This window comes from Thalassophryne amazonica, chromosome 15, assembly GCF_902500255.1.
Source record: "Thalassophryne amazonica chromosome 15, fThaAma1.1, whole genome shotgun sequence".
NCBI classification, from domain to species: domain Eukaryota; kingdom Metazoa; phylum Chordata; class Actinopteri; order Batrachoidiformes; family Batrachoididae; genus Thalassophryne; species Thalassophryne amazonica.
The window spans coordinates 16,803,482-16,817,094 of NC_047117.1; the positions used below are offsets into that span (position 1 = coordinate 16,803,482).

The 13,613-nt window shown below is 37.7% G+C and overlaps 1 protein-coding gene across 1 annotated transcript; it reads right to left on the reverse strand.

The window, feature by feature from the left end:
- Window positions 1-941: 941 nt before the first annotated feature.
- On the reverse strand, window positions 942-10,100 carry tnip2 (TNFAIP3 interacting protein 2). The gene is made up of 6 exons (XM_034188874.1): window positions 9,408-10,100; window positions 5,700-6,002; window positions 5,526-5,615; window positions 3,473-3,745; window positions 2,334-2,471; window positions 942-2,247 (listed from the first exon to the last, which is right to left on the reverse strand). Exons 1-6 carry the CDS (start codon window positions 9,723-9,725, stop codon window positions 1,972-1,974), a joined length of 1,398 nt encoding a protein of 465 aa, XP_034044765.1. The 5' UTR covers window positions 9,726-10,100; the 3' UTR covers window positions 942-1,971.
- Window positions 10,101-13,613: the final 3,513 nt, after the last annotated feature.

A 13,613-nucleotide genomic window follows, 5' to 3' on the forward strand; every position in this document is an offset into this window, starting at 1 on the left:
AATTCTACTCACAACACCCCATAATGACAACATGAAAAAGTTTTTTTTTTTTTTTTTTTTGCTAATCTATCAAAAATAGAACAATAAGAAATCACATGTGCTTGAGTATTCACACCTTTTGCTCAATACTTTATTGAAGCTATTTATTTCATTTATACAGCGCCAAATCACAACAAAGCTACCTCAAGGCGCTTCACACAAGTAAGGTCTAACCTTACCAAAAACCCGGGTTTGTTTTTGTGCCTTGGTGATGAATGCAGTCCGATGAGTGCCATTCTGGTTGCATATCAAGTTATACTAATGTAATATTTACATTTTTCTCAAATAATCTGCCTTTTTGTACATTGCGGTTCAGAGGATTAAAAATGAGAGCGAATTAGGCTGGCTTTTTTTTTTATTATTATTATTATTCTACACAGAATTTTAAGTGTAAAAATCCTTGTATCTGATCAAGAAACAAAGCTGTAAGAAGCGGATGTGTTGACTGACACATACACAAACAGGCTGTTTCGTGTGGAACTGCCTACTTCCTTTTCAAACAGGGGATGTCCAACTTCCTGTGCTTACAACAAACTCATGACATGTGACTCATCGAGCAGCTCTGCTGGCTGCTTTGTCAAAATGACACCACAGACTGACTGAGCGGAGAATGTTTGTCACAGACTCGTCCTCGGCCCCTTGTTGTTTGGATGGAGCCTGAGCTCTGATCCCTCTACTCCTGTCAGTACTTTTAATGTTTGCTTCAGCCACACGACAGCTGGGAATTTGGCTGTCACAGTACGGCATGCCCATTCAGGCAACTCCGGGAAGGGGTTTTCCACTGTGCATGCACGTGCAGGCGTGCACGCAACCATAGATTTAGCGCGATCAACAGCTCCATGGTTACTCATGATAGGCTGCAGACTCCAGAATTAAAACAGTAAATCAGCATGCCAAAAAAATAGTCAGTAAACTTTTTTATTACAAAAATATTCTGTCAGATCAAGAACAAACTGTCAGTTATCGCGACACAGCTCTAAACCGTTTTCCCTTAATTGCAAAACTCTAAGAAAAGCAATCCAATGGCAGTGGTGGGGAAAAAAGGCTTAAAACATTACACTGACTCACTTTTTTCTAAGTATTTATGCAGAGAATAAATATTAATATAATGACATTTAAATCTTATTAAGAATATATAACTTATAGAAAGTGTGTTAAGCTCAATCAACAAGAAACTAGTAATAGCACCACATTATTATCTAACAACAACAAAAAGCTTATGCGTCACATGTTAATCGTAGGACAACATGATTATTTTCTGGCTAAATGTCAAAGTGCAACATGTTTTTAATTTTCCACATTGAGGTATATGATGTATATTGCATCACCATTCATAAACTTGCCACACGGCACAGGGGATGACCCCGTGTCTCCTGAAAGTTATCACAACTTGATATTAGATTTTTTTTTTCTTTCTTTCTTTTTTGATGGTGTACTTAAGGACTGAAGAAGTAAATTTCCTTGAGCAGGGAATTCTGGGAAGTACAGTTTGTCTTCACTATGTACAAAACGCATTAAAGGGATCAGATTGTGCAAAATCAGTTTTTGTCTTTTACAGTTAAATCTTTGGAGTGTGGGGTTAAGCATTCTCAGAGCAAAACTTGATGTCTGTGTTTACACAAAGTACAAGCTATAAGCAAAATTTTGGCTTGAAATGCCTCGTTTTAAGCTATGTCACGAGTCCATATCTGGACTCCTGCTTTGCTCTGTGAGACACACCCCCACCAGACAGAATAATCTGGCATGGCCAGCAGCGGCGCACATTTTAGAGACCCGAGTTTGTTGAAGGATGCATCACCTCACTGCCCATTAGGTGTCTTTGTTGACAAATTTTCCTGTTTTTCCAGACACTTGGTGAAAATGTGTATAATTTGACCCCTTTAAAGTCTCATTGGAATCTGTAGTGCTGCTCGTCAGCGTCGTCTGTCTTTTTTAGAGTTTGGCGCACTCTTCGCAGTGGTTCAAGTACTCAGCGGCGTCCTGCTCGCTGAACGTGGTGAGGCACCGTGGGCACTGTAACTCTGACAGGCCTTGGCTTTCGCCCCAGGCCGCGTCGGGGTTGACTGTCGTCGCTGCGGGTTGCTTCTGAGCGTCGCCGCTGCTCCTCAGCAGACGCTCCGCCATCTCTTTATGACGTCTGGGTGCGATTCTGTGTCCAATATGCACACGACACAAGGGAACGACCTCTCTGTTTTCCACGTTTGTTCCCTGATGGAGATAAAAGCCACAGTGTCACAGCCGCACAAAAACAAGGAAGGTGGAGTGAAGGCATCTCTAAGACAAACTCTGCGCACCTTCGAAGGCTGTCGACGCTCCGGTTTGTGCAACTGCTGCTTCAGCTGCTCGATCTCTTCCTTCAGGTCTTCGATTTGGCCCTGCGCTCGCTCTCTGTCGGTGCGCTCGGACTTAAAGTCTTCTGTGTAGATGAGCACCTGATAAAGAAAAAGATCAAGAGTTTAGTCCCCTTTTGCTTTTGTTTCCATTTTAAAATTCAGTTTTTCTTTACAGGTCCATCTGTACACTGAAACTAAAAGTTACTTTCATTATCAATCCTTCTATAAAATGTTGATAAATGTTGGCAAAATATAAAAATACCCATCACATAAAAATGACACATTTCTTGTCTAAAACCCAAAGACCACCAGTCAAATATCATTTTCCCAAATGTAGTCGACTTAAAACTACTTTTAAGACTTTAAGCTTTTCTGGGTTAAAAGTGGTACTAAAGTACTTTAAAGTTCTGTATTGTATGTGTTTTATGGTAAAATGCAGTTGGGAACTTTTTTGTGGACTTTTTTTTTGTCACAGATCTGTTTTTGGTCATGTGACTGACAGTTTGCTGCCCGACAGTTACGTGGGTTGTGTCTGAATTTTTGTGCATCATGTTTCGTATGTTTTACTACGAATACTTTGTAAGGATAACCCGGGGTATTTTTTGACCACAGACCTTCATGTCTGCTTTTAAAACCCCTGGTAACCTATATTCATTTGCTGAATATGTTTATATTATGACCTCTTTTATTAAGCAATTTTTGGAAACATTATTTCTGTTTAAACAAATTAGACCTATATTTTAATCCATTTTGTCACAGATTTAGAACAGTGATAAACTATTAATAAATTTGCTTGAAAATTATGCAAAACATGTTTGAAGCATGTAAAACATCTTAAACCTGTGTGTCTTTGGTGTACAACGGTGTAAAAATCAGCTAACATCAGTTTATCTCAAATTTAAGAAAAATGCAGCCAATTTATGCAATAGAGAAGCTGGAACAAGTCGAAATGAGGACTTTCCCTCCTTGATGGGTTATCAGATTATTAAGAAGAGGTGATAATTAAGCGACTGGTACTCTGAGTGTGACAGTCAAATTGTGCATGTTGAAATTATGATTCAGGTTCAGAAGAGTCGCTGTGTCTGTGCTGCAGCTCCAACCTGCTGCTCCAGCGTCTGGATCCTCTCTCGGTCTCGTCTCCTCACGTCCTCCGTGTCTCTGCGCAGCCTCATGCACTCCCTCATTTTTTCGTCCAGTAAACCGTTAAGCCTGGAAATCTCCTGGTGGAACAGCCCAGGCTTCAGATCAGACGCCGCTCCTCCCGTGCCGGAGCCAGCGTGGCCCGTGGTGTCCTTCAGCCTCTGACATAATCCTCTGATGTATTCCTCCCTGCTGGAATCATACTTCTGCCATTTGGAATTCAGACCTTCCACCTGAAATGAAGGTTGGAAACCAAGGTTAGATCCAGTAACCAGTAGGACATCTCACACAGTTAGCGCCACTCAGGTCAGACTTAATAATTGTTTATCCTTCTCTGTTTAATCACAGTTAATCTGAATGTCAAACTCTTATGTCTGTTCTTTAGTGTAGCACCCGAACGCATCACTCCAACATATTCACACAAAACTGTTTTATTTATACAATAACTCGGAATATTACAGACATCTTGCCTGCAATGATGGAGTACCCTTTCCAAGAAGATGGGCAAGTTGATTTTAATAACAAAGTTTTTTTGTTTGTTTTTTTTTTTAACTACTCCAGTTGTGTAGTTTCAAGAATGGCGGCCAGGTAAGCGATGTGTACTAACTGTACTATATACAGAGCTAAAATTCAAAAACTGCCAGTACTGTTGATCCTTTAAATCCACTTTAAAACTCTGTAATATTGGTTTTGAGCTTTTCTAAAATAGTTTTATTTGCACTCAGGTCCATAGGTATTTAGGTAGTGACAACTTGTTCATACAGAGCATCACTTTTACAACCAGGGAACTCTGAAGGAGGTGCAGGCTTCTCTGGATAAACTATGTAGTGCAACTTGCTAGATTTTTTTTTTTTTTTTTTTTTTTAAGGTGTAATTCTTCAAGGGTTAATATGACATTTTGTTAAACACATTTCAACTACATTGTGGTGGTGTGCAGAGGCAAAAAAAACAAACAAAAATTGTCACTGTCCAAATAATTACAGACCCGACTGTAATTTTAAAACTCGATAAAGTGTTCTAAAAGAGATGAGATTGTTGAGTAGCACGAGATTAAACCAGATTGTAATGTAGCCTGATGTTCCATTTGTGTAACTCACCCACAATAAACAATTACCTGTTTTTTAACCCATGCAAAACTTATTTATACAATTTAAACTAGTCTTAATGGTTTTCAAGTTTTTTTTTATATAAAACCAGAAAATTAGCACAGTCACACATTTCAGAGGACAGCACAAGCCAAAAATTGACACTTTTTCTTGATAAATGACTCATCAAAGCTTAAGTGATTGAATTAATCCATTTATTTGTTTTAACTGCCCAAACCAGTCATTCCCAAACTTACAGGAAAGCTGCTGCCTACTTGGAAACCCAAAAAGTTTTAGCATCCCACCCAAACCTTTAATTACAATTTTGATTGACACTTGAGACAAAGATGACATATTTCACATGTTAAATCCCACAACTTTGCATTATTAATTGTGTCTGATGATTTGTGGATGTTCATGCTGGTTATATGGTTACAAATTGAGCTTTTGGTAAAACGGATATTTACGGTTTATTTTTTTGTAGGTAATTTGGTCGGTGAGGCTTACTGTCGAGGCAGTCGCTCCAACAGCAGTCAGGGCGCGGAGTAATCCAAATGTGAAACGGTAATTCTGTACCATACTTTCGTATGATAGCTTAAATTCACCCATTTTGGCATCATCGTCGGTACGCGACTTTCTCTCACGCTCAGCTAACAGCGCCATCATCGACATCTGCATAGCAGCGCATGCGGCCGGTCAGGGCGCGGAGTAATACATTAAATGTGAAACGAAATAATCAGAAATACATTTGAGATACTTTTAAATTTTATTACAAAAAGATGTTTTTATATTTAATGACCTCTCAGGGCTCACCTGCAGCACCCTCATGGCACACCAGTGGGGCCACAGCCCACACTTTGGAGATCCCTGAGCCAGTTAATTTCTGGTCATACAAAACTGTGATAAAAGTGTAACCTGGTCAACTTACATACGACACTCGCTGCTTCAGCAGTCGGTTCTCCTCCTGAAGTTGACAGATTTGGGTGTGGACTCCCGTCGTGCTGGTGGGTTCTGTCGTCTGCAAGGACACATAAGAGGAAAAGTTCAAACAAGCTCCTCAAAGACAAACGTGACTCGAAAGCACCATTAACATTCAACACACCTCCTTTGCCTTTTGTTGCTGGACCATCTGCTCCTTTCCACCTCCTTCCTTGTTCTCCCTGTCCAGCCTGGACAGCAGCTCCTGGCACACCTTCACCGTGGCCCCCAGCTGGCCCCGTAGCTGATCAGCCTCCTCTGCCAGCGAGTTGCAGAGGACGACCTGCGTGGCCTCGACCCGCTCCTTTTCCTGCAGGGCGGACCGCAGCCTCTGAATCTCGTGGTCCTTCTCGTGGTCCGGCTGGCACCGGACCGTGTCCAGCTCCCGCTCCGTCTCTCTGAGCTGCTCGTGTAGCCGCTGAATCTCCTACGAGCAGCGACGTTTGTGTCAGTTAACTCCTCTGGACTTCTCATTCAGTTTGATTTGTACTTTCTAACTTTGACAGAGTCGAGGCCTTGGCACTGATTAGTCAACTCAACTCAGATGCAATGAATTTGATAATGGAATACAGTATATTATAGTACATTTATTACACAATATAATAACATTCAAGTGTTTGTAATGTGAGGATATACTTAATATTTTTCTTTGGGTGGGGGGGGGGATCTTTTATGAATGTTATTGTGTAATCACAACAAACTTGTAATTACATCAACCTCAAATGATGCCTTTATTAACATATTACACACATTGTGTTTTGTTCAAAAACAATTTCAAGTTACTGGCTCTAATTTTCTGACATATACTGACAGAACAGTGAACTGATGATCAGTGCAGTTTTGAGTCAATAATTTAAATTAAAAAAAATGGCATGACAATAATGTACAGCTTCAGTAACTAAGCTGTATCTGGAACATTCCTCTATGATTTTGATTTATCATTTATTTGACTAACATAGCAATTGTTCAAGCTTCTTGTCTTTTACAAGGCTACATTCACATTAGTGGTTGAAGTGATCTTGATTTGAAATCCCCCTGTATTTCTCATAATTCTCAAATAGAGAGTAACCTGATTTTTTTTTTTTTTTTTTTTTTTTTTTTTTTGCACTTTCACATCATATTTTGGTGACCTGTATACAGTATCTGACCCCGCAGTACTGTACAAAAACAATAAAAAGATGCTAAATTTGTCTTTTTTTTTTAAATAAGTAAAATGTGTCAGCACTTTTCACAGTTAAAAACATGTAATTTATTTGAGTTTTTTTAAAATACATAATTTATTTGAAATGGTCTACTGCATTTCATAAGACAATTATTCTTTTTTTAATCAAGTATTTAAAAAAGTGATCTTTGTGTTGTCCTGTACTGTGGCTAGTATACCAGCAAATAAATAAATAAATTCTTAATTTAAAAATGGGGTTTGTACCCTTATAATTGATACACTTGATTAATTAAATTTAAAAAATGGAATATTTAATTTATTATTATACAATTGTTGGGGGCATTTCAAATTTGGCTTTCTTTTGACCCATTAATAATGAAAACAAAAAAATTCTAGGTTGTCAAATTTGAACAGGATTAAAGCACCGATTTGTATCTAATCTGATTATGTGACTGGTGTGAGAACAGTTGGAACATTCAGATACAAACGAGTTTACACATATAAAACCGTCACCATTCTGACATGTTAGATTAAATTGTTTGTTTCAGTGCTAATTCATGGTCAAGAAGAACAAATTAGATGTTAAATGTTTAGAGCTACACTGACTACATCCAAAAAGTTAAGATACAGTTTTTTTTTTACAGAGTGCAGTTTACTGGTACCCCCCCCCCCCCCCCCCCCCAAAAAAAAAGATTAAATTTTCACTACTTGCAGGACTCACAAAACTTAGTTGTGCAACTAATCATATTTAGAAAGAGCATTTAAATTCTGGTGTTGATTTTGATCCAGATGTGGATTCTGAATGATTTTGTTGTTTACTTTTGAAAACAAACATGGGCCTTTTTTTCCTTCTTTATTTTTCTTCTGCTTTTTCTTCAATTTGTGAAGTTCCCCAATTTGTGGCCTCCTGTGCCTGGTACCCATCTACATCTGGAGTTGCATCAGGAAAGACATCTGATGTAAATCTTGTGCCAAATCAACATGCAGATCCATATTGGATCCTCTGTGGTGACCCCAAGCACAAAAAGATAGAAGCCAAAATGAATCGGTAATACACTGGAACCTGTCAGTTATCCATAATCTCCCAGAACAGAACCAAATCAAGATCCAGGTCTGTTACACTCAAATAAGTAGTAATAAGTAAGTTTTTACAAACTTATGTTTGCACACAATCCAGTATTTATAAAATAATCAGATTAGAGTTCTTATAATTAAAAAAAAAAAAAAAAAGTTGGCTGAAAAGGAGGACAACAACAAAGTTAGTGGACATTCACACAAGAGAGATGTTAATTAAAGTTAGTTTTTACAAACTTATGTTTGCACGCAATCCAGTATTTATAAAATAATCAGATTAGAGTTTATAATTAAAAAAAAAAAAAAAAGTTGGCTGAAAAGGAGGACAACAACAAAGTTAGTGGACATTCACACAAGAGAGATGTTAATTAAAGTTAGTTTTTACAAACTTATGTTTGCATGCAATCCAGTATTTATAAAATAATCAGATTAGAGTTCTTATAATTAAAAAAAAAAAAAAAAAAGTTGGCTGAAAAGGAGGACAACAACAAAGTTAGTGGACATTCACACAAGAGAGATGTTAATTAAAGTTAGTTTTTACAAACTTATGTTTGCATGCAATCCAGTATTTATAAAATAATCAGATTAGAGTTCTTATAATTAAAAAAAAAAAAAAAAAAGTTGGCTGAAAAGGAGGACAACAACAAAGTTAGTGGACATTCACACAAGAGAGATGTTAATTAAAGTTAGTTTTTACAAACTTATGTTTGCACGCAATCCAGTATTTATAAAATAATCAGATTAGAGTTCTTATAATTAAAAAAAAAAAAAAAAAAAGTTGGCTGAAAAGGAGGACAACAACAAAGTTAGTGGACATTCACACAAGAGAGATGTTAATTAAAGTTAGTTTTTACAAACTTATGTTTGCACGCAATCCAGTATTTATAAAATAATCAGATTAGAGTTCTTATAATTTAAAAAAAAAAAAAAAGTTGGCTGAAAAGGAGGACAACAACAAAGTTAATGCACTCTAAAAAATTAAATGCTGTATTTTAATCTGTATCAACTGGTCCAACAAAACTTGGTTGTTTTTAATAGGAAATTTAATACCCAATTAGCTGTTAGTTTAATTTTCGCATTTAAATACTAAAGTTATGTGGAACAACTTGACCTATTGAGATTAAGTAAAAATAATACATTGTTTAGAGTGTGATAAACTCATTGGTTAATGTTTTTATCAGGTAATTTTATTCTAAAATACTTTTTCACCCCAAAACAAAAGATGTGTATTACCTCTACCCCCCTCAGCTGAAATTAAATAAAAATAAATACAGAAGGTACCACACTGAAAGGAAGGTTAAAATGTGCAATACATTTGTTAATCATAATAAAATTCTTGGCTTGTTCAGACTTGGCGGAAGAATGTTGTTAAGACTCCCCTTCTAGTTGAACAACGAATATGATATCATATCACTTTGAAATAAAACGTCATAAATAGGAAAACAAAAGGGGAAAAAATAGGTTGGTGTTGCATTAACTTGCAGTCGGAAAAATGGGACTCGGTTAGACTTCACCGGAACATTTTTACTGAATTGTTTTACTTTTATTTTAAAAACGCCTTGTTTAACAGCACTTAAAGACTTCTCCGTGCCTAACCTCTGCCTGTTGATCCGCCTTTAACTTTGTTTCGTTCGTCTTTTGTTTCAGCTTGCAGATTTCCTGACACAAACTCTCCAGTAGAGACTTGGACGGTCCGATGGTCACAGACTCCTGATCGCCCACAGTCATGTAGATCCTCTCGTACGTGCCCAGCCTCGCCTTTAAATCGGTTATGATGTTGTCTTTAATGTAGATTTCTTTGTTCAAAAGGTTCATCTCCTGCAGCGTTTCGTGGTATAGAGTGTTCAGCGTGCTGTAACTGCGCATTTTCTCCTTCAGCGCGTCCTTTTCCGCACTCACACTGACGCTATCCATTGCGGGCTTCGTAAAAGGCGAACAGATTAGTAATTTAACAGCAATAATAATCCAGCATTTGACGCATGTGCTCCTCGCCGTGTGTCTGTAGAAAAGTAGCGAGCAGGTCAGTTGTGTTTTAACATTTGGCGCAGAGTATTATCTCCGCACTGAGGGGATTTCCTCGGGAACTTCCCCGCGGACTTTTGGGCTTCGTCAAACTGAGCCCTGCCTGCTCTGAAAAATCCACCGTCAATGACAGGCATCAGCTTTTACAGCCCATCATTAAGGCACATCTTAAGAACAAACACACATTTGGACAACACACGAAGCAGACTCGCTGCTGTCTTCGTTTTCAAAAATAACTTCCATGTTTACGCTCAGTACTCGCCAGGTCTCAAACTGGCGGCCCGCGGGCCTGACGCGGCCGGATCCACACGTTTACATTACAGACACCTCAGAACTTGAAAATTCCAGCCTCCGCTTGAAAAAGTACCTTGGAATGGCACTTGAAGTTGGAGCTATGACTGGGAAACTTGGACCAACTTTATGTTGCTAACAAACTAATAAAGGTACTTTTCTTAAATAAAATTAGTATCAGTAATAGAAAACTTAAAGTATGTAGGCCGATGATAAATTATTATTCACACTGTGGGCACACCTGTTGATTTTACGTGACCAGTGACTCTGTTGGTGTAACTCATCTCACAATATTAACTTGTATAAAACTTGACAACTCTTTCACAAAGTGCTGTTTAATCTCGAATAAGAAACTGGGGCATGTTTTGAAGCATCATAATTTTTTTGATTCATCTTTGTCAATCTTGAGCAAACTTGTTAGACAGAGTAGTTAAAGCCATCATTGGTACCATATTTGAAATTGGGATCCAATTTTTGAAATGTTCGGAAATTTCATCCTGATTCCTGAACTCGATAGTATGTGGCAACTTCTGGGTATTTGTAGTCTTAATAGCTTCAGTCATGTTCGAACTTCTTTAAAGGGGGCATTCTTAGTGACTACAGCTTGAAACCTGTTTGTTTTGTGTTCCATCGGAGTAAAAATTTGAAGCCGAAGCAGTGCTTGTTGTGTTTTTTGTTCAGAGTTGAACAGCTTGATCATGTATGTCCGATGGCACAGCTCCTTTCTTTCATTTTCGGGCAGGTTGCCAGGTCTGAACGGCACCCTGTGGAATAGCCCTGTAAAGTGGTAATTCTTATTCAACCAATATTCTTGTTACAATTTGGGTTTATACAGCAGAAATGCTTTGAGGTAAAAAAAATTCTGATATTACGTATCATCTGAAACCCACTATAACACATCTGACACCAGAACTGTTGGGGACGCTGTAGTGCAGAAGTGTTTTAAACATCACCCAACAATGTTAAAAGAAGAGGAAACTACAAAACAGTTTTACATTTTGGCCTGGTCACTAATTGCCATTTTGTTTTCCAATCCATCTGATACAGACCCAGAGGTGGCCGTGCTAATCCCTAGATTTTACAGCGTGAACTGGATGAGTCTATGATGTTCCTGGAATCCAACAGTATTTGTCTGTGACTGAAAGACTACTAAACACCCCAACATCCACCACTCTAGAACACGACCACTTAGATACCAACAACAACAGAGGAGAATGTGCTACCAGGATTGGAGGGAGTTACTAAAGTGTGGCAAAAATTAACTGTTTAAACTGGGAGTTAGTGTGTCCCTTCACTTGGTATCACATAGTTACTACTTTTGGTAGCAAAAGTACTACCAGTTAATGCTTTGGCTGTGCTACCCAAAATATTTCTGCTGCTACAAGTTTTAGGGGCATGGAGATAGACCCATCAGTCTGTCAAAGGTTGCTTCCCCCAAGTAAGTCCATTCCCCATTTACATCTGGGTGGACTGAGCAAAACATGGCCAGGGATTGAACCCAGGTCTACATACTGTTTGCACAACTATCCCACTGAGGTACCTGATCAAACAGGAAAAAGCTGAACTTTCAGTAGTGTTCAGAATAACAGTAGTGCTATGTGACTAAAAAGATTAATCCAGGTTTTGAGTATATTTCTTATTGTTACATGGGAAACAAGGTACCAGTAGATTCAGTAGATTCTCACAAATCCAACAAGACCAAGCATTCATGATATGCACACTCTTAAGGCTATGAAATTGGGCTATTAGTAAAAAAAAAAGTAGAAAAGGGGTTGTTCACAATAATAGTAGCATCTGCTGTTGATGCTACAAACTCAAAACTATTATGTTCAAACTGCTTTTTTTTTTTTTTTTTGCAATCCTGTGAATCACTAAACTAGTATTTAGTTGTATAACCACAGTTTTTCATGATTTCTTCATATCTGTGAGGCATTAACTTTGTTGTTTTGGAACCAAGATTTTGCTTGTTTACTAGTGTGCTTGGGGTCATTGTCTTGTTGAAACACCCATTTCAAGGGCAAGTCCTCTTCAGCATAAGGCAACATGACCTCTTCAAGTATTTTGACATATCCAAACTGATCCATGATACCTGGTATGCGATATATAGGCCCAACACCATAGTAGGAGAAACATGCCCATATCATGATGCTTGCACCACCATGCTTCACTGTCTTCACTGTGAACTGTGACTTGAATTCAGAGTTTGGGGGTCGTCTCACAAACTGTCTTTGGCCCTTGGACCCAAAAAGAACAGTTTTACTCTCATCAGTCCACAAAATATTCCTCCATTTCTCTTTAGGCCAGTTGATGTGTTCTTTGGCAAATTGTAACCTCTTCTGCACGTCTTTTATTTAACAGAGGGACTTTGCGGGGGATTCTTTCAAATAAATTAGCTTCACACAGGCATCCTCTAACTGTCACAGCACTTACAGGTAACTCCAGACTGTCTTTGATCATCCTGGAGCTGATCAATGGGTGAGCCTGGTTATTCTTCTATCCATTTTTATGGTTGTTTTCCATTTTCTTCCATGTGTCTTTTTTTTTTTTTTTTGTCCATTTTAAAGCATTGGAGATCATTGTAGATGAACAGCCTATAATTTTTTGCCTAGAAAGTTTTCCCCTCTCCAATCAACTTTTAAATCAAACTACGCTGTTCTTCTGAACAATGTCTTGAACGTCCCATTTTCCTCAGGCTTTCAAAGAGAAAAGCATGTTCAACAGGTGCTGGCTTCATCCTTAAATAGGGGACACCTGATTCACACCTGTTTGTTCCACAAAATTGATGAACTCACTGACTGAATGCCACACTACTGTTATTGTGAACACCCCCTTTTCTACTTTTTTTTTTTACTAATAGCCCAATTTCATAGCTTGATCAACACGAGACTGAGACATAAATTATGTTCAACTCGGTCATATAAATGCAGAATACCACATATTTGACATGTTTTATTAGTTCTCTTTCAAAAACAAAAATTATTTGAAAGTAATTTTGAACTTTATTACAAAATTGAAAATCTAACATGCTTTGAATTATTTATTTTTATTATTAAATTATATATTTTTTATATTGCAAAAACAGTGAACTTGTCATTTAAGTTTCCCATCAGGTTTCCTCATTTCTTTCCTCTTTACCGTCACAGTGATGGTCTTTTCAAATTCTCCATATTCCAGTCATTTCATTTACTTGTTCATTATGTATGTATGGCAGAACATTACAACCATGAGGAATTACAGTTTGTTGATGAGAAACGTATGAAATACTTACATTTTTAAACAAGAGCTTTTCATGTTGTGACATTTTTATCATGATTACATTCAAAAGAAAATTCTCATTATGACAATTACCAAGACAGCAGAACGAGTGTACGACACAGTATTAAAAGTGCAAAAACACTTCAGAGAAATGATACACTATGTAATTAAAAAGGCACTTTCCAAAACAGTAAATAAAGAAATCGAGATGGCAAACACAGTTCAGATAATGTA

Excerpts from the sequence above, each read along its gene's own strand:
- tnip2 (XM_034188874.1), bottom strand. The coding sequence starts at position 9,725 with ATGGATAGCGTCAGTGTGAGTGCGGAAAAGGACGCGCTGAAGGAGAAA. Across the intron at positions 5,616-5,699 it reads AGCAACAAAAGGCAAAGGAG|ACGACAGAACCCACCAGCAC; the intron begins GTGTGTTGAATG and ends GTGTCCTTGCAG. Across the intron at positions 2,248-2,333 it reads AGCGTCGACAGCCTTCGAAG|GGAACAAACGTGGAAAACAG; the intron begins GTGCGCAGAGTT and ends TATCTCCATCAG.